At 39.6% G+C, this 27429-nt stretch overlaps 1 protein-coding gene across 1 annotated transcript in view; it reads right to left on the minus strand.

The window, feature by feature from the left end:
- Positions 1–27429, minus strand: part of ALMS1 (ALMS1 centrosome and basal body associated protein) — a gene marked incomplete at its 5' end in the record, with an annotated part of 95809 nt that overhangs the window by 59900 nt on the left and 8480 nt on the right. Inside the window, 8 exons of the mRNA XM_080932122.1 lie at positions 1860–1993; positions 3277–7068; positions 11557–11713; positions 15903–16021; positions 17728–17867; positions 19124–19235; positions 24317–24509; positions 25698–25823. Of these exons, the coding sequence (XP_080788248.1) occupies positions 1860–1993; positions 3277–7068; positions 11557–11713; positions 15903–16021; positions 17728–17867; positions 19124–19235; positions 24317–24509; positions 25698–25823 (4773 nt within the window). The remainder of the gene's footprint in view (positions 1–1859; positions 1994–3276; positions 7069–11556; positions 11714–15902; positions 16022–17727; positions 17868–19123; positions 19236–24316; positions 24510–25697; positions 25824–27429) is intronic.

The following is a 27429-nucleotide window of genomic DNA, read 5'->3' on the forward strand; positions in this document are numbered from 1 at the left end:
GGGGAAGGTCATTAAAATTTTGCAACACTGGCCAGGCATAGTGGTGCATGCCTTCAATCTCAGCACTAGAGACAGGTAGGCAGATCTCTTGTGAATTCAAGGCCACCCTGGTCTACAAAGTAAAATCCAGGTCAACCAGACCCTGTTTTAAACTTCAAAAAAAAAAAACCTTTGTAGGCCATAATAAGTAAAGAAACTGGATACTGCAGGACACACATCCTTTCTCCAGATCATTTCTTATAGCTACATGTAATGTGACAATTTAAAACAATAATTGGCTTAAAATAAAAAACAATTAAATACATGAAGTTATTGTGTTTTTCAATCTGCAGCATCTGATTAGCCTGGAACCTCCTGACACACCACTGGGAAACAAATGCCTTAATTCAAGAAACACAAATTTCCTCAACTTTCAAAACTGGAAATCATTATATATTGATACTCATCAAAAATGTATTCTCATTCTCCGTGGCCTACTTCCTCCTGTGGCATCTTTCGAGTTTTCATAATAAACAAATTCATAGCGATCTTTCTACAATAAAAACTCTTAAGAGTATTCAGGAGGCAAGATGACCCAGGAAGTAAAGATACTTGCTGCCAAGCCTGACTCAGTTCAATCCCCAGAACCCACATGGAGAGAAAATACAACCTTGCAAACTGTCCTCTGACCCTCACAGACATGCTGTGGCACCCTCCCCACAAAATTAATATATGTGAAATTTTTCTAAATTCTTATTGCTTTAGTGCCTGCCAAACATTACTTTTAGACCACTCTTCCTAAAATCTTACAATATGCCAACATATTGACAGATGTGCAGAAGGTTCTTTAAAAACAAAACAAAACAAAACTGCTGTTAATAGCCAAAACAGGGTACTTAAGTGTCCAGTGAGGATGATAGAAAAAAATGTGGTATATCTACAAAATGAAACATTACCCTTGTAAAGAATGAATACATCTGCTGGGTGTTTTTTAATGTATATGAGTGTTTTACCTGCATGTACATATGTGTACCACAGGTATGCCTGGTAACTTTGGGGGCCAGAAGACAGTGTCAGATCCTGAAACTGGAGTCATGGACGGTTGTGAACCAACATATGGACGCCGGGGACTGAACCCTAATACTCTTCAAGGACAACTGCTCTTAATCACTGAGGCATTTCTCTAGCCCCGCATCATGCTGATTCTGTATAAAATTCAAAAGCATCTTGAAGAGGAGAAAGCCAATACATGTCAGGATGAGAAATAAAGATGAGTCTGGGGAAGGAGATCCAAAATAAAGGCATTTGTCAGAGGTGGGGGAATGCTGGTTTGGTTTCTGAGATACAATCTTGCTAAATACCTACGCTGGCCTTGAACTTGTGATCCTCTGGACTTAGCTACCATGTCCAGTTCAATGGTATCTGTTAATGTTCTGTTTCTAGAGCTGGACAGAAAACACAGGAATAATTTTTTTTTCTTAGATAAATGCTTCCATTCAAGAAAAAGTTCAGTAAAGAAGAAAAAAAAAACACTATTAAAAAGAAAGCTGCTTTTATATACTTTAACTCTATTCTTAAATAGAAAATATACTTCTGAATATGAGCTTCCATCTGAATTTTAAGATGTAAACAAATTTAACCTCTCAATTGTACACATGCATTGGCAAAAAAAAAAAAAAAAAAAAAAAAAACTCACTGTTTTTACTATAATTTTGGAATGAATCAAGACTTAAAGAATCTAGTCCTTCAGTCTTAGCTTTTATAGACTCACAACTCTTACTTTACCCTAAGATCAGCAGCAGCTCAGGAGTCAGCACTAAGTCAGAGTGTTAATTCGACTGCCCTCTCTTACAGTCTGTTGTCAGTTCTGGGTTTTATACCTCACACACATGCGTTGCTCTTCCATGACCAAACAACTTTGCCTTTATCTCTTCTACTTTCCTCCTGTCATCTTCATTTAGTTCTGAAATGGAGTATCCATAGTCACGTCCTAAATTAAACTTCAGATTCCAGGCTGGAGACAAAGCAGAAAACAGTTGAGATCTAAAAACTGTGAAACTGGTCATTTCTCAATTACTATTCAAGTAAAGAAAACCAGCAATATCTACCCCTAATGCACAACAGAAAGCTGAGCATGTGGTCTCAAGTATGTGACACATCAGCTCATAAGAGGCCACTTCATTGAAGAGTCTGACCATCAGCCAACGCAGGGTATTTCTATGTAATCCAGGGTCTGGCCATCTGAAAATGCTTGGCCCCAGGCATGTCACTCTTAAGAGGTGTGGCCTTGTTGGAGGAAATGTGTCACTGTGGGTGAGGGCTTTAAGATTCTGCTAGCTGCCTGGAAGCCAGTCTTCTCCTAGCAGCCTTCAGATGAAGATGTTTAACTCTCAGCTCCTCCTGCACCATGCCTGCCTGGACGCTGCCATGCTCCTGCCTTGATAATGGACTGAACCTTTGAACCTATAAGCCAGCCCCAATTAAATGTCCTTGTAAGAGTAGCCTTGTGTTCATGGTGTCTGTTCATAGCAGTAAACCCCTAATAAGACACAGGATAACCTTGAACTCATGATCTCTGTGATTCAACTTCCTAATACAGAGATTACAATTATGTGTCACCATAAATAAACTAAAAGTCTGAGTTTTTTTTAAACCATCCTCTACAGATTTATCTCCAAAGAAGCCAATCTAAATATAGTATTTAAATCATTAATCTTAATTTTTCTTCTACTCAAAGTCTCTTTATCTCCGCATAGTACTTGCTATAGTCATTAACACCTCTATGATACCTAATACAAGCAAAACTAGGGCGATTTTGACAGAATCCAAATGTACAAGAAACGGCTCAGGCAGTTAACCTTAAGGTTCCGAGCCAGTCCTGAACCCTTTAGACTTCGACCTCTAACCAAAGTTTTAGTACTAAAGACCTGGTAAGTGTCTTTCCCCTTAGGTCTTAAATCAACTCCAAAAATGTCATTAGAAAACAGAAAGTATACATACCTTTAGAATACAAAACAACTTACAAATTGGAGGCATGTGTCCCCAAACAAGGATATTACAACAAGAGAATTAACTAAAGAAGTCCAAACTACTTTCTTACCATCCATCTAACATGAAAATCTCCTTCTAAAACCATGAACAGTTTATCATCATTTCTGCTGACCATGTGTCTCATTTACAGCACTGTGGATAGAATGTATGATCACCCCACAGGTCTATAGAAAGCACCTCCCTTTACACTGCTAAGCTGCAGTGCTCACAAGCCTGAGTGCACCTATTATGTCAGTCAGTCCTCACCTTGGGCTCGGACCCGACACTCCTCTTCCTCTGCATTTTTAAGGATCTGTTTGGCTTGATTCAGTGAGGATTCACACTGCAGAAGGTACTTCACATGTGCAGCCAATGAATCTGCACTGCCATAGGCATCCTCGCTCTCGGACAGGCCCCCCTCTTCTCGGCTATCTGTTACACTTGTCTTGGGTGAAGTATATGGAAAGAAGTTTAGAAAAACATCAGAAACAGATTCCAAAGACTCTGGTAAATGATTGTCCCATGAGCAGCAGCCGTCGCTTACGTCACTGCTCGAGTCACTCTTTATGACTGTCATCATAGGGATAATAATTTTATTCCCAATGCCTGGACTGCAGTCCTCAGGCTCAGGCCTCACTGAAGACCTGGCAGCTTTATATCGCCTGAAAGTCTCATCAAACGCTGCCCTAGCTGTGCTCTCTGCTTCCTGTAGAGGACTTCTAAAGGTAGTTGAACTAACAAATTCCCAATTTTCAACACCCCTCTGGTACTTAAGGTTCGTCTGTGTGCCAATGTCCTTCTGCACATACTCCATGTGTGGCCCCTTCTGGGTACAGACATTAGTTGTGGGTTCTTTGAAGCAAACCACCTTCTTTGATTTTGTAAATGAAACATCGTTAACCTCTCTGAAAGGGACTAATGGAGAAGAGAAATTGCACCGTTTCAGTGCCATGTTTTCTGCTTCCATCAATAAAGTCTGAATTTCTTTAAGAGTTTTGGAACCATGATCTATATCCTGGATTTCCTCACAGCCAACATTGGCAAAAGCCAAAGATTCTGGATTACATATAACTCCATCATCAATTTGTGAATTTAAAGGCATCGCACTATCTGCACTGAGACAAGACTCAGAAGATTTCAAATTATCAGTTAGCACTTGGGCATGTTCTGAGACAAGCTGGTGCTCTTCACTGTGTATGTAAGTACCAAGAGAAACTGTAGGTAACCCAGAAATCTGGTCAGCTTGACCAAGACTGCTTGAAACCTTCAGGTCAACTTCAGTTAGATGTTTATCTGGCAGTTCCTGTGGGCAAAATAAATCTGATTTCTCTCTGTGTGAATAAGAACCAGACAGAAGTACTGGTACACCTGTGTTTATAACAGTTGGCTCAGAGACAGTTGAAATCTTCGGAATATCTTCACTTTGATCTCGATCTGGTAACTGTTTTTGAATGAAAACAACAGGTTTTACTTTCTGAGCAAAGGAGCCATGAAAAGTTGTTGGTAATGGAATCTTTTGGTCATCTGGTTTGGTCGCAGTTGAAATTTCAAGCTTCTCTCTCTGTGAGCCGGACCTCCGAGGAACTGTTGGCAACTCAGGCACCTGATCACTCGGCAACTCTGCAGCTGAAATCTTGTGTGTCTCTGTGTGTGAGCCGGAACCAGATGGGACTGCAGGTCTCTTCTTCTTATCAGACGGTCCAGAAACGGTTGAAGCCTTCAAAGAATTTTCAGTTAGATTACGATCTGGTGAGGACTTCTGATAATCACTGAACTTTTCTTTATGGAAGTGGGAACTGGAAGGCCCTTCTGGTGTCCCAGGTGTCTGTGCAGAGCCATCTGACACCTTCAGATCCTCTTCTGTGAGATGGTACCCCTGTGGAGACAAAGCACTGGCCTCTCCTTGCGTGTTGAAAGGTTCTGTTGGTTTCCCAACCTTCTGGACAACTGGTTCAGAATGAAAAGCACGTAATGCATCCCCACCAGTATTTGGCAATTCCTGCTGATGAAAACCACCATAATTCTCTCTTGAGGAGGAGACTGTTTGTGCCCTAGTCATCTGATCAGTCGAGTCAGAGACAGCTGATTTCAAAGATACTTCAGTATGATCTGATAACTTCTTCTGGTAAGAGATTAAATGTGTCTTATCATGTGAGTAAGGGACAGAAGACACTTCTTCAGAAGCACCAAAAATTTGCAAAGCTTCTTCAGTAAGATCTGGCAAATTCTCCTGGGAAGAAACACTAGGCCTCTCTCTGTATAAGAGAGAAGACACTACTGGTATTTCAGTTTTCTGTTCAATGGATCTAACACCACCTAGAACTTTCAAAGCTTTTTCACTAAGATTTGGAGACTCTTGCTGGTAAGAAACAGTAGGCCTCTCTATATATGACTGAGAAGCAGAAGGCACTGTTGGCATGCCAGTCTTCTGGTCAGTTAGTCCAGGAACAACTGTAACATTGTGACCTTTAGTTAGCTGACTATCCGATAGAGCCTGCTGGTAGAAAATAACGGGTTTTACGTCAAAAGAGCTGGAAGCCGAATAGACTGGTGGCTCCCCAGTCTTCAGGTCAGCTGGTGCAGGAGAGGCTTCTTTAGGAAGATGGCCATCTGGGGAGGCCTGCTGGTAGAAAATAATGGACTTCTCTCCAACTGAGCGGGAACCTGACAGTCCTGTTGTTATGTTGGTCTCCTGTTCAGTTGATCCAGAAACCCTTGGAACATTGAAAGACACTGCAGATGGAGTATTATCTGAAAAGCCAGCTTGGTAAAAAATAATGGCCTCTTCTCCAGGGAAGTAGGAGCTAGGAGATACTGTTGGTGCCCCAGTGTTCTGGTCAGGTGGTCCAGGAACTGCTAAAACATTCAGAGGCTCTCCAGGCAAATGATCAGCTAACAGCGCCTGTTGGTAGAGAATCTGAGGTTCTTCTCTTCGTGAGAAGGAAGCAGAAATTACTGTTGGTACAGCAATGTTCTGGTCAGCGGGCGGAGAAATAGCTGAAATTTGCAAACCCTCTTTAGAAAGATCACCTGGCAGGGCCTGTTGGTAAAGAATACTAGGATTTTCTTTTTGTACAAAGGAAGATGACACTGCTGATGTCACTGTCTTCTGGTCTACTATTCCACCTGTACCCAAGATTTTCAGGGCCTCTTCAGTGGGGTGGCTGTCTGGAAATTTCTGTTGATAAGAAATATTGGCTCTCCCTTTATATGAGTAGGAAGCAGGGTTTAGAGCTGTTGTTCCAGATAGCTCATCAGATGACTTCCAAACAGAAGAAGCCTTAGAAGCATTTTCAGGTAAATGACTACCTGGCAAGTTTATCTGGTAGGAGGAAACAGGCTTCTCTGTGTGTGAAGAGGAAGTAGTGGGCACTGCTGATAGATCAGACTTCTGGTCAGCTGGTCCTGGTCCAGATTCAAATGCGACCTCTCTGGCCTCTATGGATGCATGACTGTCTGGCAACTCCTGGTAGTAAATGCCAGGTTTCATTTTGTTCTGGTAGGTACTAGAGGACACTGTTGGAATGTCAGCCTTCTTGTCAGCAGATCCAGAATCAGTGGAAACTTTCACAACATCTTCAGGCAGGTTCTTCCCTCTATGAGAATAGGAAAGAGAGAATTCTGGTGGTAAAGGAGTTTTCTGGTCACCTGGGCCAGGAATAATAGAAACTGGCAATGTTTCTTCAGTTAGTCTGCCTGATAATGTTTGCTGGTAGAGAGCTTTAGCTGTCTCTCTATGTGGCTGGGAAACAGAGGTCACTATTAGGGACTGGGCATTCTCAGCTGACCCAGAAGCAGCTGAGACATTCAGAGGCTCTTTGCCTTGATAACTGTGTGCCACGAAAGGTTGATAGAGAACAGACGTCACTCCTTTAGAGTAAGAACTAGACTGTACTGTTGGCATCTCAGGCTTCTGGCCAGCTGGCCTAGGAGCAGGTGAGACTTTGCGAATCTCTTCACTAAGATGCCCATCTGGCAACTCTTGGTGCAAACTGCCAGGCTTCACTCCATGTGGGTAAGAAGAGACTGCTGCTGCTCCAGTCTTCTGGTCAACAGAGGCTGCGAGAGACAATGAAGCCATCTGAGAAGCACGTTCAGCTATACATACCTACATTAAAAAGTCAGAGCTTTCAAATAAGGAACTTAATCATGGAAATCAAGGTCTTAGAAAAATTAGAAGACAATGTGTAATCCATAGATAGAAATAAGGATCAGAACAGAAACTACTGAAACAGAAACAAAGAACAGAAGAGCAATGGAACAAAGACAGGGATCTTTGACAAGATAAAAGGGCTAGCAAATTTTAGCAAAGCAACCCAAAAGAAAGAATGCCAAAATTAATACAATTAGGGATGAAAACAAGATATTGCAACAGATAACAATAAAATTCAGAGGATAATTAAAACATCAATATGAAAACGCATATGCCAATAAACTGGAAAATCTGAAAGAAATGGATAAATTTTTAAGCACATATTTCCTTAATTACTTTTTTTATTGCTTTAAAGAAACACCAGGACCAAAGCAACCTATAAAAAAACCCTTATTTTGTTTTATATTAAATATTTTAATCTGCAATTGGGGCTTACAGTATCAAGAGGGTGAGTCCGTGACCATGACGATAGGGACATGGTGTCCAGCAGGCATGGCCCTGGAGCAATGGCCAAGTTCTTACATCTTGAAATACAATCACCAGGCAGAGAGAACTCTCACTGGGAACAGTAGATTTTTCAAACCTACAAGCCCACTCATGGCAACACACTGCCTCCAACAAAGATATCATCCCTACCAAACATTTCCACCAACTGGAGGCCAAGTATTCAAATAACTGCATCTATGAGGGGCCATTTTCATTAAAACCACCACACATATGAACTATAAAAATTAAACCAAGATATAAATAACTTAAACATATCTACAACAAGCAACGGGTCTGAAGTAGTTTAAAAAAAAAAAAAAAAAAAAAAAACCTAAAAATGTCCAAGCCCAGATGTGATGTCACTGCTGAATTCTACCAGCCTCTTTCCCCCTTGGTTTTCCAAGGCAGGGTCTGGGACTCGCTCTGTAGGCCAGACCTGACTCTGCCTCCAAAAGCTGGAATTAAAGGCTTACACAACCACCACCTTTTAAATTTTGTTTTAATACTTAATTTTACTTAGTGTATGAGTGCACACAACTACTAGTTGTGGTGGTAAGATTAGCCCCCATATGCTCATATATTAGAATGTTTAAACTAGTCACTAAGGAGGGGAATTTTTGTTAAAATTAAAAGGATCAGGAGATGTGGCCTTGTTGGAGAACTGTGTCACTGGGGGGGGGGGGGGGGGGGGGACTAAATTTTCAAAACCCCATGCCAGGCCCAGGCTCTCTCTTTGCCTGTGGATCAAATCTAAAAGTCTCAGATATGAATCCAACCTCTGTGTGCTGCCATGCTCTTCCTCATGTTGAGAATGGACTAAGCCCTAGAAACTAAAAGCAAGCCCCCAGTTAAATCCTTTCTTTTGTAAGACCTATACTGGTCATAGTGTCTTTATAGCAATAGAACCGTGACCAAGACACCAGTGTATGATGCTGTGCATTAGAGATCAGAGATCAGCATTCAAAAGTCAGTTCTCTCTTCACAAGAATCAAATGCCAAGTTTGTACAGCAAGTGCTTTTTCCCACTGAGCCAACTCTCTGGCTCTATACTAGAACTTTAAAAAAATATATTATTTATCTTTATGTGTATGGGTGTTTTGTCTGAATATGTCTGCACACCAAATGCATGTAGTACCTGCAGAGACTAAAGCAAGGTGTAAACTGATGTGAATTGGAGTTGTAGACGTTGTTAGCTGCCATGTGATGCTGGGAACCAAACCAAGGTCCTCTAAAAGAACAGCCAGTGCTCTTTAAACATTAAATCATCTCTTTAGCCACTACCAGATCTTTAAAGAATATTTGATCCCCAAACTGTTCCATATAACAGGATAAAAAAGGAATACTACAAAATTAATTTTATGAAGTCAGTATTACTCTGATACCAATGCTGGACAAGGACCCACAAAAAAGAAAATAATAGGTCAGTACACCAGAAGAACAAAAATGCTTAAAGTCTCAGTAAAATATTGCAAACGAATTCAACAATACATTATAAGGAAAATTTACCATTAATGACCAAGTTGGCCTCACTCCAGGAATGTAAGAAAGATTTGGAATATATAAGTAAATAAGCATAACACATAACATTAATAAATTTGGACAGAAATCATACAATCACTTCACTAGGTATAAAGAATACCAATGAAGTCCAAAACCACTTAGGATAAAAACCCTGAAGAATTAGAAACAGAATTATCTCAATAAAGGCTACATATAAGCCAACATGTTCCTAAATGGAAAAATAACTGATATTCTCAGATTAAATATATTAACTGAAGTCTTATCTAGAACAATAAGACAAGAGAAACACAAGCTATGCAAATAGGAAAAGAAAAGCAATCAAAGCCCTCCTGTTTGCAAGAAATACGATCAAACACTTAAGAAATAGGACTTAGTAAGTTGGTTCAGCAGGTTAAGATTGCTTGCTATACAAGCCTGGTAACCTGAGTTCAGTTCCCAGAACTCATAATAAATAGAGAAGACCAACTCTCAAAAAGTATCATCTGAAGTGCACACACACTGAAGAGACAAAGACAACTAGATCAATGACCAGTAAGCTGACCAGGCAGAAAAAAAAAAATGGTTTCTGAATATATTTTCTTCCAAAGCTCTAGTTTAGTGGCTTCATCTATGAGAAGACTTAAAGAGGCCTTTCTGCTCCAACATATAAGGACTTAGAACGTATGCCTATTTTCACAAAGAAAGGAGAACACCTTACATGAAGGTGCTTCTAGATATAACATTTGGCAAGGGCCTCTTACAAACAGAAGGTGCCACTGTACTGTGTTCATGGCAGAGAGAGTGACAAGGGATCACTTCTAGGTCCTTATTTTGTCACTAAGAGTTCTTGTGACCTTCCAAAGGCTCTACTTCCTAATGTCATTACTCTGAGAGTAAGAATTTCAGAGAGAATTTTGAGGGGCACATCATTCAGACCATTATGAGTCCCCATCTTCTCAAAAGAACATTTCTCGTAACTGGAAGGCAAAAGTAACTGAGCTCAAAAGAAGTATGGATGCAAATAACCTTGGCCACAAGCACAGGAGGCCACAGTGAGGAGGAAAGAGTATCAGTTACTGAGGAAGGCGGTGAGTAGCAGAGGCAGACAGCGTGGCCTACTGAAAACTTAGAATTCGCCAGGCCTGCTGGTACTCACCTAATCTCAGCACTCTAAGTTCAAGGCCAACCTGGTCTACATACTGAGTTCCAGGACAGCCAGAGCTACATAGTGAGATCTATCTCAAAAAAGAAGAGAGGGAAAAAGTGAGGGAAAAAACTTAGAATGTATATTGAAGGGAAAACTAAATGGAAAAGACTAAATAAAGAAATTAGCAGGTAGTTCTCAGAAGAAATTGGAGAAACTGATCCTATGTCAGCCTAAGGAAGTTGATGGTATGGCTTAGCTCGCACCCCAAAACCCCCAAATCAATTATGCCAACAGTATAACTCAGTGTAAGAGCCAGCAAGCAAGGGCAGGGAAACTGCCTAAAGGCTAGGTAACCTGAAGTCCTGCCTTCAAGGGCAGGCAGAAGGTGTCCCGGTGTAACTTAGTTCAATCCAGTGTCAACCAACTAGACAGACTCACAATGCTGACACAGATCTTCCTTACTTATTCAAATCACTTCCTCAGATATTCTTTCAGGCATGTGAAGAAATACTGCTTTACCAATTATCTAGTGTGCTGATTAATTTTTTTTTGTCAACTTAACACAAGCTACATTCATCTGAAAGAAGGAAACCTCAATTGAGAAAATGCCTCCATAAAGTCAGCCTCAGGCAAGCTGTGGGACATTTTCTTGATTAATGACTGATGTGGGAAGGAAGAAACCATTGTGGTCCTGAGCAAGTGGTCCTGGGCTATGTAAAAAAAAAAAAAAAAAAAACCGAGCAAGTCAGGAAGAGCAAGAATAAGCAGCATTCCTCCAACCTGCCTGCTCCGGTCCCTGCCTCGTTTCCTTGAGCTCCTGCCCTAAAATGTCCCTCAGTTACAAAGTGTGACCAAGAGTTATTAAGATGAAATAAACCCTTTCCTCCCTAGGTTGATTTTGGCTATGGTATTATCATAGTAAAATAGACACACACACACACACACACACACACACACACACACACACACACAATATAAGACATCTGAGGCTGGAGAGATGGCTCAGAGGTTAAGACTGACTGCTCTTCCAGAGGTCCTGAGTTCAATTCCCAGCAACCACATGGTGGCTCACAACCATCTGGAATGGGTTAGAGGTCTTTCTCTGGTAAGTCTGAGTGTATTCACATGCAAAAAAATAAATTGTTATTTAGAAAAAAGACGTCCCAGCATCTTTTAACCCATCTAACTGCTAGAAAGGCATAGTGCAACAATAAATCATAACCGAGATATAGAGAGGAAATTTAATGCCCTTTCTACATACCTGTTGACTGTGTGAGTGCTGTTAGAGTGTCAGGAGATACCCTCAGCATTCTGAGATTGGAGGAGTGAAATCCCGACTCACTGGCTGGTTCCTGAGGAGCAATTGGAGGCAATGAAGATGGAGACACCTGGTTGACGCCCAGGTTAGAACCGTCTACCTATGAAATGAGAAATAAAGAGGAAAATTCTATTAATTTGACGCTTAGTTGGCTAAAAACCAAGCCTCATTAAAAAAATGAACACAAGAGGTTTAATAATTTAAAATTTTTTACTTATTTAATTTCACATATATGATTGTTTTGCCTGTGTGTATGTATGTGCACTTGGTATAGCGCCTAGAGAAAGTTGTTGGATCCCCTGAAACTAGAGTTACAAGTGATTATGAGCCACCATGTGGACACTAGAAATGGAACCCAGGTCTTCTCTAAGAACAAGCTGGGGCTGGAGAGATTGGCAGGAGTTAAGAATTAAACTCAGGCTGCTCTTCCCGAGTTTAATTCCTGCCAACCAGTCCTTGAGAATCCAATGCCCTCTAGTTTCCAAAGGTAATACTCGATGCCTGTGGTAGACAGATACACATGCAGGAAAAACATTCACACAAAAAAATAAATCTTGTAAAAAGAACAACAACTGTTCCTCACTGATGACCCATCTCCCCAGCACAACCCACTGAGGCGCTTTACCACTTACTCAGGATCCTATTCCTCCTAGGTGTGGTAGTTCCCCCGCCCTCCAAAAATCTCAGAAGGAAGAGAGGCAAGAGGATCACAAGTTTGAGACCAGTGGAAGCCAACAGCGAGACCTGGGCCAGTCTAGTAATAGAATGAGATTCATATTCTCAAGCCACTTGAATACAGATCCTATTTTGTCTGGTAAGACAGCACCAATGGTTCTGTGGTTTACAATGCCGCCTTAGAGACTGCCACTATCAGTAACTGATGGCCTTAAAGCATAAATGCACATAAATCTCTACTAAGTTCAAAAGACACTTAGATAAAGACATAGCACTATTAACTTTATAAAGGATTAGTCTAGCCATGCCCTTTCAGGACAGAATCCAAAAACATGCATGAATGTAATTTTATTTTTTATTTGTTTGTATGTTTAGAGGCAGAATCTGATGTAACCCAGGCTGACCTCAAACTCCTCACTACATACCTGGGACTGGCTTTGACTCCTGGTCCTCCTGTCCCCACGTCTCATGTGCAAGAATTACAGGCATACATTACTTATATTTCTTTAACTGGGTTTTTCAGTTCAAGAAGTTGGCAGCCATATGTAGTAACTAATACTCTACCTCTATTTCCCCCAAAGGCTTTTCAAAGCCTCCTAGCTCTCATCTGGGAAAATCCTAACCCTTGCAAAGAGAAATTTAGCAGTCTCAGGAAACATTTTTCATTTGTCATAAGTGGTGAAACCAGGAGGAGTGAGACAAGAAGCTGCTGGTATCTAGTGAGGAGTGGCCAGAAATGCTAAAAACAGATTAAATACAGAGCGGTTCCCTAGATCAAAAATATATAGTCCAAAATGTAAATACTGAGAAGCCCAAAATGTTTAAGTCAAGAATCTCATCCCTATAAATTTAGTTTATTTTCGTACAGATTGTGGGAGGAATGCAGAGTAGGAAGGGGGGTACTGTTAACACACCTTCAAATAAAAAAGCTATTAGAGTAGGTAATATTAAAGAATATACAAATAACTTTGTGGCCTGTTGGCTAAGTGAAGAAAAAATAATGTAGAATCATTTACGAGAAGTACTTAATAGATCAACAGATTTGAGGTACTATTTGAAAATAAGAGGAACCACGAGGAGAATGCTCGGATTTATTTCCAATTTTTAAGTCTGTATGTGTGGTGCCAGGTAACAAACCCAGGGCCTTGGGCATGCTGGGGAAATGCTCCATCACTAAGTCAGGCCACCAGCCCTTAATTACCATTACTTTATATGTATGTATGTATGTATGTATGTGTGTCTTTTATTTATTTATATGTATGTATGTATGTATGTATGTATGTATGTATGTGTGTATGTATGCATGTATGCATGTATGTATGTATGTATGATGTATGTATGTATGTATGTGTGTATGTGTGTGTGTCTTTTATTTATTTATATGTATGATGTATGTATGTATGTATGTGTGTATGTATGCATGTATGCATGTATGCATGTATGTATGTATGTATGCATGCATGCTTGTTTGTTCCATGGATACAGGTACTCTCAGAGAACAGAAGAGGGTTCCTGATGATTCTCTGGAGCTTTGGTTTCAGGTGGTTTTAAGTGACCTATTACTGGTGTTAGGAACTCAACTTGGGTCCTCTGGAAATTTCTATTTTTACTGCCAACAAAAAAAGATTAAAAGATGAGTAAAAAAAACTAGAAAAATGCTAACATTTCTATAAAAAGCAGAACTTGCTGGATCAGTCTGATATAGGGAACATATTTTGATATATACAAGTTGAATTGGAGGTGAGCTTAATATTCATTTAAATAAAAATCTTGTTGGGCAGTGGTGGCATGTGCATTTAATCCCTATACTAAGGAGACAAAGGCAGGTGGATCTCTGTGAGTTCCAGGAAAGCCAAGGACAGACAGAGAAATCCTGTCTCAAAAAGCAAGAAACAATAAAAATAACAACAAAAAAGTAAGATACCATAAAGGGCCTAACTTGGAAAAAATTACCATCCAGAAGCACAGTTGACAGCACTCCAGAGAAGGTAAACCTCTGGGGAAAAGGGCTAACAGTTAGGTAGTAGGCAATTCATAGCACAGCAGTCCAGGACATAGGAGGTTTCCTATTAGTACTCTTATGCAGTGAATCATGATCCTAGAAGTAGTCATTGTAAACGTGGACCAAAATAATCCCATCTGACAGGAGGAACTGTGAGCTGCTGTGATCCATGAACTGGGCACTGAGCAGAATATTAGCCTTATTCCTATCCCCACTCATCAGACTCATCAGATCACAATACAAACAGTGCATACTTTAGAATGCCCTTATTCCTATCCCCACTCATCAGATTACAATACAAACAACGCATACTTTACAATACTGAAGAAAACACTATAATCTCATGAAATTTTCTTACACAGAAAACAACCTATAAATAAAAGGAAACTCAGGGCTGGAGAGATTGCTCAGTGGTTAGAGCACTGACTGCTCTTCCAGAGGTCCTGAGTTCAATTCCAAGCAACCACATGGTGGCTCACAACCATCTGTCATGGGATCCGATACCCTCTTCTGGAGTGTCTGAAGACAGTGACAGTGTACTTACATTTTTAAAACATAAAATAAAATAAATAAATAAATGGAAACTCTTCATGTTATCTTTGTTATCTTCCCATATCAACTTCTAAACCTGACTAAGGTTTAGAAATGTAAAGTCAAGGAGATCCAAAGATCCAAGCAAATGAAGCCTTATAAAGAACTGTTCTAAGTCCCCAGAGTTGGCATTTTTAGTAGACACAGTAATGGCAGCACGAGCAGACAGCAGACAGGTGGGGAATGTGTCCAGGCTCATGTTACTCATTTGAGAAGAGGCGGGTAGGTTTCTTCAGAAAGACTGACCAGTTTGACTTGTACTGAAGTGTCCTTTCAAGACAAACAACACTTGGCATTTTCTTAAATGCCTTAAGTCAATTTTTCAAGAACTTTAAACGTTTCTGTTGCCACATATTCCAAATATTCTTGCTAGCACAACATGAAAAGGATACCTCAAAAATAAAAGCTTGGAAGGCTGAACATGTTGGTGGTTCATGCCTTCACTCCCAGTGCTGGGGAGCCAGAGCCAGGAGATCTCTCTGAATTTAAGGCTAGCCTGGTCTACACAGCAAACTCCAGGACAGCCAAGACTACTTAGAGACCTTGTCTCAAAGAACTTAAAAAAAAAAAAGCCCCGACTGCCAAAAGATGTTCTTTTCTAAGACACCAAAAAACTCAAGAAGTGTAATGGGCTAAGAAACAATCTTTCTGTCAATACTTGGTAGAGATCATCTTCCTGAGTAGGAGACAAAGACCACATTGTGAGTCAGAATGGTATAAAAAACAAATGAGCTCTTTACTTTCATTATGATTTTCAACTAAAATACTCCCTTATCTACCCATAAAAAAATGTCAAGTAACTTCTCCTCAGATGATGTTTATAAAGTTAAGTAGCCAAAACAAGAAGCTATCACAAAGATCATCAAACATATTCTCTAAATCTGTAAGCTCCAAGTACTTACCAGTTAAGCCTTGTAGGCCCCACGTGTGGGAAACAGTGAAAGGTAAGAAACAAATGCCATTTCCTGAATCAGTACTGGAAAGGACTATATTCTACAATGTTCACGTCATCATATCTCACCTCTCTTTGAAATTCAGCAATTCTCTCACTGTGTACAAGAGCATTTTCATATAGGCTGGAGTGTTTAGCATCACCACACAGAGTAAGGACGCCAGATTCAGCCTCCCCCTGCAGGCCCTCTATTTAAAAAACAAAACAAAACAAAACAAAAACAAAAAAGAAGTCATGTTGCATAATTACACACACACACACACACACACACACACACACACACACACACAGAGTGCCTGACTCCGCCCCCAAGGCCAAGGAATTTCACCTTGGCCTTCATCAGCTTCCCAGCAATGCCCCTGGGCTGACTATACCCAGAGATGCATTATGATCAGTGTTGGTGCAAAGTGGGACTTGCATCACATGCTGCCAAGTTTGCTAAAAAGCTGTTCCATACAGCAGATTAGACCTTCAATGGGGTTACTACAGTTTACATCCTTACCCAGATTATAGTCTGAGGAATCTGCAACTTCTCCAAAGGTCTGCTGTGTTAAATCTTGTAAAACCAAAGATTCTGAAGTTGATAGTTTCATTGCAAAACTAATGTTTGAAGAAGATCCTACCTTCTCTGTAAGGTCAAGATTGTTTATACCATATTGAAATGAAGGTGACTTTGTTTCCTCAAGACCAACAGCCTGCTTGTAAGCTTTTTCACTGAAAGGAGATGACTTAAGCTCTAGAATGACAGAAACTGGCTTGCTTGGCATGTTCTGAGGAGCATTAATGAGTGGTTTATAATTTGGATACCAACACAGGAAGCTAGCATCATCTTCTTTATACAATGGTTTTGAATCTGCTGGTTCAAACACCCCAGGAGTAGACTGGTATTTTAGATGCTTAAGCTTATCGATGAAAGAGATCTCATCATTATAATTTAATGGGGATAGATCTGGTTTTAGGGGTTCTCTCTCTTTACTGTCACCTAACAATTGGCTGCTGTCACTTATAGGCCTCCCTTTATTGGAAGACTCGATTGAGGCAATCACTGCCTCAAAGGCTACATCTTCAGTGGCAGCAGCATTTTTCTCACCAAAAGTAGAAGCTGCCTTTTGGTTTCTTTCCTCTTGAAAATAGAGTTGTCCTGATGGCTCATCCAAGTTGGATTTGACTGTCTGAGGAGGACAACCAGAGACATCCAGCTTAGAGATATCAAGTCCTCTGCAGAGCATATGTGCTTCTGCAACTTGTTTTTGACTATCAGGGACGGCTACAGTCCCAATACACTTTATCTCTGGATATTTGACATGCACCTGAGAAGGTGCCCAAGTATTTCTAGTCTCCTTTTGCTTAAAAAACTGACATAATTCCTTCTGCAGATCTTCATTTCCTCCATAACCCTCCAAATAATCATTCTTTTGACTCATCTCATCTTCCGATGGAGTCCTTAAACAGACATTCTCAAGATGATTCTCAGAGGTCAGGGGAGCCCCTGTTCCTCTTTTTAACATGCATCCCAGGAAAGAATATGCCATCTTATTACGAAAAGGATTAATTTCACTTGGGAAGGAAGCATGGTCTTCACTGGCTTCCTGTACCCAATGCTGATGATATGAACAAGAAGCACCAAAATCACCGTCTCTATTACCAGCTATACTTTCATCACTAACGTCAGACATGGATGAAGTGGAAACCTGGTCTTTATCAGCCAAGTTGCATTCTGGCTGCTGAGTGTCCTCCTTTTCTGTAGGCCATGACATGTATGAATACCGGGCATCAAAACAATCCGAGTCATTTGGGCTTTTCAGTTCATCAGGAGCATTAGATGGTATGGTTTCGCCATTATTCTCTTGTTCAAACAAGAAAAGAGAGCGCTGAGACCCAAAAGTTGTGCTACCTGTGAGTGGATGCTGAGATATACTAATGCAACTGTTAACTAGGTCTGAAGATGTTTCCGAGGTGGCCTGGATTAAAGCTTCACTAACTTCTGACGGCCGAGCAAGCCATTCAGTATCTTCAGACTTATCAGGAATCCCTCTGAAAATACAAAGTTATAAAGAAATTATTAGCTCCTGATAGACTTTAAATTTTAAATACTAATACAAAAATACAAACCTGGTGTCACTAAAATCAGGTTTACTTGAAAGTACGTTTTTAAAAGTTCTAATCTTTGGGCTGGAGAGATGGCTCAGTGGTTAAGAGCACTGACTGTTCTTCCAGAGGTTCTGAGTTCAATTCCCAGCAACCACATGGTGGCTCACAACCATCTGTAATGGGATCCGGTGCCCTCTTCTGGTGTGTCTGAAGACAGCTACAGTGTACTCACATATTAAAAAAAAAAAATCTTAAAAATAATAAATAAAAATTATCATCACTTCACTTCCCTCCTCTATAGATGATTAACATTTTTCTAAAAAGTTCTAATCTTCAATCTTTAGTTAAAGATTAAACAAAGAAAATTTTGCAACCAGTAAGTAAACACCTGATATTGCCTCAGCACTCTCCTAAATCAATTCCAAAAAAAAAAATAGTTTAAATGCTTGCCTTTTAATAAGGTTTGCAATTTTAAATGCATGTACTCAGTTTACTGGTCAGTTACTGTGCTCATAGATCTGCTTCCAAAATACAACACAGCTTAATCAATCACTCTGATAATCTAAATGGAACAAACACTGCAACCATGATTCTAAAGTAATATACAGCACAGTGACAGGGGGTGTAAGTTTGCTTTCTAAATATCTAGAGTTTTGAGTTTAAGGTATTCTTTTGGTTTTAACAGAAAACAAAGTCTTGGACAGTTCCAAGTATGTTTCATAAGAATTACAGACTGTCCTTCCATTTTGATTGTTCTAAAAGACATCAATTTGAAATATTACAAAAATTTTACTTGATATTTGCACAGTATAAAGAAAGCTAACTAGAATGACCCAGTAACAGCTGAGCAAACTCAAAGTGCAGACAAATTAATGTCCTAGACATGGTGCTTCCTTCAGAACACCGGCAGGGTGGGGGAGGACAGCAGCACACAGGCTTCCAGGCTTCCCTTAGAATAGGAAACCTGGGGACTATAACCAAAGTATGCCACCAGGCTACACAAAGCCATGAATCATTTCTAAATGAACTATACTTACATGGTACATCTGCACAAGTAAAATACTGCACCAATTTAATGCAAGAAAGTGCTAAGAATACCTAACCTCTACTCCCAATCCCACGTTAGCCTAAAACCATTAATATATTAACTTACTATAAGAGTAGAAAAAATTAGAAGGCAAATAAATGAATCACCCTACCTCAAAGGTGCAAATTCTAGTTCACTTGATTGAAACCAAGAATCAGGCTCAAACTCCTGATCTTGTGTCAAACATGTCAGCAAATCAGGAGCAGCAAAGTTATCCTGTATCACTGCAAAATTTCAAATATAAAAAGACTGAGCAATCAAAAAGTGCAATGTTTAGCTTTCTCATGCAATACGTTAAAGCACCTAAATATGCTACCATCTGGAAGGTTCTACATCATTACAGCAGTAATGTAACAGTAGCATCATCTATGGAATAGGAGAAAGTCTAAACATTTAACATACAGTATTTCATTTAATCCATGAAAACTTTGAAAAATAAGTACCATTTACTATTACTATCTTAGAGGTAAGGAAATTTATTTACAGAACTTATTATTAAATAATCTCTTCATATATAAATAGGTTAAACGACAGCATTCTAACTTCTCTGTAAATTACTATCAATTTACATTAACAATTAGCAATCATTAGCAATTAAAGTATGTCATCTTATCAATTTTTATTTTGTGTGGGTGTTAGGTGGATGGGTGTGAGTGTGCACTGGGTATTAGGTGGATGGGTGTGAGTGTGCACTGGGTGTTAGGTGGATGGGTGTGAGTGTGCACTGGTGATCAAATGGTAATCAGGAGATAACTTGCAGTAGTCATTTCTGTCCTTCCTAGGAAGAATCAGACATTGGTCAGCAAGTTTGGCAGCAGCTGCCTTTACCTGCTAAGTCATATTGCTGGCCCCTCAATCTTAAGTAATATGAAACTTTATATATGAATATATCGAAGGGTAACCTACCTAAGGGCACTGGGGCCCTATGACACTGATAGGAGATGGTGAGAATCAAAATTACACTCAAAAGAATATTGAAACAAGGCCTCCCTTTTAAATAAATATTTGTTTTACAAAATATATAATAAGTACTAGGTGGTCAGTTTTAAATAAATAAACATTTCTTGAATTTTCTGTTTAAGCTCTACCATAAGATGTTTCACAAACAAGTGCTGGTTTTAAAGATAGGAATATTACCTAAAGAGTTTGAACCTTACAAAGAAAAAAGCACTGTGGTTTCCTAACAGCTTAAGTAATTATTTTTTATTGTTGGTTTGGAGGTAGGGTGTTTCTGTTTTTGTTTTCAAGACAGGGTTTCTCTGTAGTCCTGGCTGTCCTGGAATTCTCTATGTAGATCAGAGTGTCAGAGTGGCCTCGAACTCAGAGATCTGCCTGCCTCAACCTCTCTGCCTCTGCCTCTCTCTCCTCCGCCTCTCCCTTCCAAGTGCTAGGACTAAAGGCATGTGCCATCATGGTAAGCTTAAATAATTCTTATCTCTTTAAATAGATATAAAGTAGTGTAAAATCCTTATTCCCTATAGCACTTATAAAATTACAAAACAAAAATTATTCATATAAAACTTGATTTCTAAAACAGCAGCCTACTAAAATTGACTAGTGATGTGCTGCTAAAACTAAACTGCTTTCTCAGCATGAGTGTAATGACCCCACAGCACATGTTCTTGGTTCTCACTGTGTATACAGCTGACTGCACCCTGGCACCAGCCTTCTGCCTGAAACGCCCTGAGGAGTTTGGCTCACATGGCTGATGCAGACCCGCACTCAGGACCTGACCACTCTCACTGCTCTGACCATCACGCTTGGTTCCTCTCAGTCTGCAAAGCTGCGTTCTCAACAACAAGCAAAGCATCTGCTACACTTAGTAGGTGTGAAATGAAAACTATTTAGTGAATTGGTTAAAAATAAGAAATGAACAGTAACTTTTAAAAGCATAATTTTAGTCAGTTTCAATTCCATAAATTGTTGTAAAAAGTTAGGCATGGAACTGCCCACTTGCAACCCCAGGGCTGGACACATCAAAACAGACAAATCCTTGGGGTTTCTGGCCAGTCAATGAGTCAAATCAGTGAATTCCAGGCCAATGAAGAGACAATGTCTCAAAAAAGAAAATGGATGACTTCTGGCAAACAAAACTGAGTCTGCCTTGTAGCATGTGTACTGAGATACCTACACTCATGCACACGAGCGCGCGTACACACACACACACACACACACACACACACACACGAACACACACACACACACACACGCACGCACAGAAAAACTTAACGTCAGAGAAGAGTTAATATGATTCATCCCTGGCACTAACAATCATTTTTAATCCTTCAAAACAGATAATCTTTATCTCTCGAAGAATCAACCAAGTTTTTAAAAAGAAACTAGGGCTAACACCACAATGGACTTTTGTGAATACAAGAAATTATTTTCAGTTAACTAGATATACTGGTCATTTAAAATGATCTGGTAATCTTTTTAAAAAACTAGTTATCTGACGCTGGAGATAGCTCAAAGGTTAAAAGAACCAGCTGCTGCTCTTCCAGAGGATCTAAGTTTGATTCCCAGCACCTACATGGTGACTTACAATCATTTGCAACTCCAGTTCCAAGGAATCTAACATCCTCTTCTGGACTCCAGCACCAGTTACTCGAGTGGTACACAAATATACATGCAGGCAAAACACCCATACACATAAAATAATATAAAAAAATAAAATTAAAAATTAATTATCCCTAACCAGATTTCAGAACTTACAGAAATCTTTATTATCATAAAAACATAGAGATATAACCAAAAAATCTTAAAAGCACCATTTGAGCATCTCCTTAAATATTTAAAAAATTTTTTTAATTTTTAAAATTGTGGTGTTTAAGAGTTAAATCAGGTTAAGTTGAAATATATATATATTTTTTTTTAAAGAAGTAAGTTGAATTAAACTTAATTTTCAAGCATGCTATGCACGTGTGTGTGTGTGTGTGTGTGTGTGTGTAATCGATGGAAAGGCTGAATAGATAACTCGCAATGACTTCCTCAGACTTGTCACTGTTGTGTCCTCACACGTGGATAGAGGATGGAACCATGGGTCCCTCCATCACCAGTCATGTCAGTGATATCTGCCTTGGTGAAACCTAAATACCATGATGTTGGCATCCATGGGGGACAGAACAGTGGGAATGGCATGTCCAGTGGCCATACGACCCACTTTAACTACTGACAAGGAAGAACTGCAGCTACACAAGAAACTGCACTGGACAGTCTCTCATTCAATGCTGAAATCTTTCCATTACACAATTTTCCTCGACATTTTGCTATAACAAAAATTATTTTCAGTTGCTGGTATATTACCTTTTATATGAAGTTAAACACAGCATCCTACACTTTACATGTCCTCATTTTAACCTCTGCACTACAAGTTAGCAAGCATTTTTTTGTCAAGGGTCAGAGCATAAATATTCTAGGCTTGTTGACGACATATGAACTGTCACATAAACTTCATCTTCACAATCTTTTAACAATCCATGGTGAGGGCTGTAGCTCGGCAGTGCAAAGCCTCAGGTTAACCCTAGAGCAGCACAATAAAAGTGGAAAGCAAAGACTGAACCCAGGCTGGGCAGTCCACACAGATTCCAGAACTTGGGAAGTTAAGAGGGGAAACTCAGAATACAACAGCTAATTAAATATGTAAAATAAACATTCTTAAAATGTGCACTCATAGAGTGTACAAGAGCGAGCTTTAGACTGTGGGCTGTACAGTTTGTAGACTTCTGCTCTTGCTTTGTAACTGTGGAGATTTCTTCAGAGAAAAGGAGGTACTGTTCATCTATCTGCCGCTGCACAGGTTACGGAAATCAGTGGGCAAGGAGGAGTCACTCTCTCCTTAGCAAGGCAGCCTTCAATCATTTGACCACAGCCATCTCCTCCCAGCAAGGTCAGCCACCTTTCTCCAAACAGAAATCACAACAGACTCGTGTTTCACACCACATAGCACTAGCATCCTGGCTTGCAAAACACTAGCTTGTTTTGAAAAGAATATGCTCAATTGGGTCCTAGTCTTCTCTACAAAGCTCTATAAAATCATCTTTATGGTTGAATACCTTGATTTGAAATTTATCTTTGGTGAAGAGCTAAGAGAAAACCATTCTACACTAAAAGAAAAGCAGGATGACCTATCTCAAAGAAATGACTCAATATCATCTTGTTTTGTTCTCAAAGTGGAGGATAATAATGGCTTAGAATTAGTCCAAGGATCAAATAAGGCAAATTTACACAGACATATCCTTAGTTGAGAAATGACCTCCATTAGATTGCCTACAGGCAAGTCTGGAAGGTATTTTCATAATTAATAACTGATAGGAAAGGGCTGAGCCCACTGTGGGCTGCCTGCAGATGGTCCTAGTTTTATTAAGAAAAAGAAAAAAAAGGCAGGCTGAGCAAGCCAGTAGCATGTTCCTATCTTGAGTCCTTGCCTTGGCTTCTCCTCAATGGACTGTGATCCAGTACACATAAGCCAAATAAACTCTGTCCTCCCTAAGATACTTTAGTTCATGACCTTTATCACAGTAATACAAAGCAAATGAAGACATACAGACACTTATTTTATGTGAGGAAACTGTCTACACTGAACACCAAAGATAAAATGTGCTTTTTCCAAGAGCGGCTGTGCTGTGGAAGACTAATGATTTATACCCATGTGAAAGGGAAGGATCGCCTTTAGCCTTCTATTAGCAATACTAAACTGAGGATCAACCATATATTTAATATGGTAAACCCTACCAGCTAGTGTGGAAAACTAAAACCAACCAATTCTTTTGAGCATAGCCCCAGAGAGATCCTCAATTAAAATAGATTTAGTCAGGAACAAACTAACAAGTTACCATATGCACATAGATACACAAAGTGTTTTTAGAAATATAAGCTACTGCCAGGCAGGGGTGAATCTCTCACCTTTAACCCCAGAACTCAGGCTACAGAGACAGGCAGAACCTCTTGTGAGTTCAAGGCCAGCTTGGTCAACAAATCAAGTTCCAGGACAGCCAAGGTTACAAAGAAACCCTGTCTCAGAAAAAAGAGAAAGAAAAAGGAAAGGAAAGAAAGGAAAAGCTATTACCTCTGGTTAAAGACACAGAGGCCATTTAGGGCTGAAGAGAGAGCTTGACAGTCAAGAGCACTGGCTGCTCTTCAAAAGAATCTGAGTTTGATTCCCAGCATTCATAATTCCAGTTCCAGGGACTCAGACATTCTTTTCTGGCCTCCATGAGCACCAGGCATGAAAATGATGCACAGATAGGCAGGTAAAACACCCATACACATGGAATAAAATGTGAGAATAGAGAGAGAAAGGCATTACCTAGCAATGGAGAACACAAGACGTCCTGCTTTGGTGCCTTCACTGGACGCTGTGACTGAGTCGATTCACCTCCCTCCTGAGAGGGTAAGTCTGTTACTTCTGTTCCTTCTACGCTGCCAATCCCAGTCTGGGATATATCCAAGGACTGGGAAGAATCCCTTTCTCGAGGTAGATGATGCCAACACTCAGCTCTCTGAAAGGAAAAGATGTTGGTCATTCACTGAGTCAACACATTACTACTACTGTCTACTCATGGTCTATATATTTAACAACATTCTCCCCAGAGAGGAAAAAAGTCATTCCTTCTATGTTCTTTCTTGCTCCATTAATCTCCTTCTCGTTCTCTTCCAATCATTCCTATCTCCTAGTACCAGGTAGTCGCTGACACCTAATGCTATATAAAGTTCTCATTGTCAAATCAATACATTTGGTACTACATGATAAATCTATACTGTGGTAATTTAAAAAAAAAAAAGAAGAAGAAGAAAAACTGAACAAGTATTTCCAAGCCTAGCTACAGCATTCCTTGGGAAAAATGGGAAAAGGTACTTCAGAAAATAATTTAGTATATTCTTATAAAGTTAAATATACCATTATATAATATAGCTGATATACTCCTAGGTATCTACTTAACAAAAAGGCATGTTTACTCAAAAAACCCAAAAGAACATTATTTAACAATGAAAATTAAAGAACTCATGGGCTCATTTTAGAAAGAAAGGAAGAAATCTGATTTTAAAAGTCCGTACACTGTAATTTTGAAAAGGCAAGGCTACAGGGCCACCAACTCAGGATGCTTGCTCCAAGACCAGGGACTGGAGAAGGCAATGGTTAAAATAGCATTCAGAATCTTTTGTACGTAATACCAGTGCAGTATGTCTCAACCATGGAGGTATGTACATGACTGTATCTTTCAAAGCTCATCTAACAAACAGTTCACTTTAATACATTTCTTTATACATCAATACACTGAGCTGTTTCAAAATGTAAACAGACAGCTGGGCAGTGGTGGCACACACCTTTAATCCCAGCACTGGGGAGGCAGGGGCAGGCACTATTTGGAGGCAGCCTGGTCTACAGAGCAAGTTCCAGGACAACCAGGGCTACACAGACAACAAACAAAATAAATAAATAAAAGGAAATAGACACCTTTCCTCTTAAAATAAACTATCGTTAAGTAATGAGTTTGTAATGTTTTAACTTTTTGTATCCCAAGACATAACACACATACAAAGTCCTTTACAGTACTCTTCTTGAGATCAAGAAAGCAGGGACGAGCTTCTGTTCTGCTGTACATGAGATTATGAGCACCATTAGGACACTGAAACATCACATTTCTTGTGCTACTGATAAAAAGAAAAAGAAGTTGCCTCAGATTTACCTGATCCTCCTCAGGGCCCCACTGGACTGCTGTTTCCAATAACATTGTATTGGAGCTGGAAAACTGGGTTCTAGAATTATCTGGATATGATGAATGCTGCCATTCATGGCAGGTCAGTGGAACAACCTGAAAACCAAAGCACACGTAAGTTGAGTGATGTGCAATAACAAAAGCATGCTAAAATACACCTTTCACTTTAGAAAATGCTTTCATTGTTAAAAAGTGCTATTCTCCAAGCATAGCAGCATTACCATCTTCATCAGAAGCAGCTGTAACTTACCCACAAGAGACTCAAGACTGGACCTTTGGTCTTCCCTCACAGAAGGGTGTGGGGAAAGTTGTTATAAGGCAGGCAAGCAAAGGCAAGAGTTCAGTGGCTTGAGACCCTATTGGTTTGGTTTATGTGCACACACCATATAATAGTGTCCCTGACAGTCTAGTTCCTTCACCTGCATGGACTATGCATACACACCCCTCACAAACAATACACCTAGCAATCTCTAGCAATCTTAGAACCCTCTGCTCTCTACATATACTAGGCAGAATGCACACTTCACTCTAAGCAATAGTACAAGCTTCTCTGCCCCACATGTACAACTCCAATGTATCTGGACAGGTAGAAGAGAAAGGTTGATCTGGCCTCAACTGTTTTGGGGTGCATGTATAATAAGACAAACTTCATTGTTTCAGTGAATATTTTGGGAAAATTCCTATTTATAATATTATGTAGGTATAATTATACATGCATATGAATCAAATCAGACACATTATGAGAAGGGACATATGCAGCAGAAAAAAATATATGACCTATTCTACCTTATCTGCATTCATCTGAAAACCTCCACAAAAACACCCATAACTAACTTATAATCTTGTTAAATAAAAATCTTTTAGATAGAGCAGGTTATATTTAGGGGATTCATATATATTTACATATATACGTACATACATACATTTAAGAAATACACACACACACACACACACACACACACACACACACACAATTAATGAAAAGAGATCATGAATTTTATTGAACCCAAGGAAGGGTATATGGGAGGATTTGGAGGGAAGAAAAAGGAAGAAATTATGTGATTATATTATAGTCTCAGAAAGAAAGAGAAGAATAAGCACACCTAAACGTTGTACGTTTTTGTTCTTGTGTTTTGAGGCAGGGCTTCTATGTGTGGACCTCGGTGTCCTAGAACTCACTCTGTAGACCAGCCTGGGCTAGAACTCAGAAATCCTCCTGACTCTGCCTCCAGAGTGCTGGGATTAAAGACATTCCCCACCATCTATCACCAAGCACATTTTACTTCATCTTTCACGGTTTTGATACTTATTACATTTTTTAAACAAGATAACTTGAAAATTGTTATGATATTTCTAGTGTGAGCCTCTCTTGAAGCGTTCCCACAGGAATCTGGGAGTATACTGTTCATAATGAACTCTGCTTCTCAATGATCTGCCCTAAAATTCTTCCTGTAGCCTAAGACCTGCTACACCTGAGACCTGAGTGTACTTACTGCCTAGGAGGAGCTCCTCAGGCTGCTGGAATCAGCAATGCTGAGAAGCAAGTCCTCTGTTGGTTAAAAGATAATATAAAAACTGCTTTAAAAAAAATCCAAATTCACTTTATCAATTTCTATCTAGAAGCAAAACAGTGAATCTACTATAAATTAACAAGAGAAGTTGCAAAATCAATGACTTTTACATGTAAATCTGAGTTTATAAG

The sequence above is a fragment of the Micromys minutus genome (genome assembly GCF_963924665.1).
Source record: "Micromys minutus genome assembly, chromosome: 18".
In the NCBI taxonomy this organism is placed as follows: domain Eukaryota; kingdom Metazoa; phylum Chordata; class Mammalia; order Rodentia; family Muridae; genus Micromys; species Micromys minutus.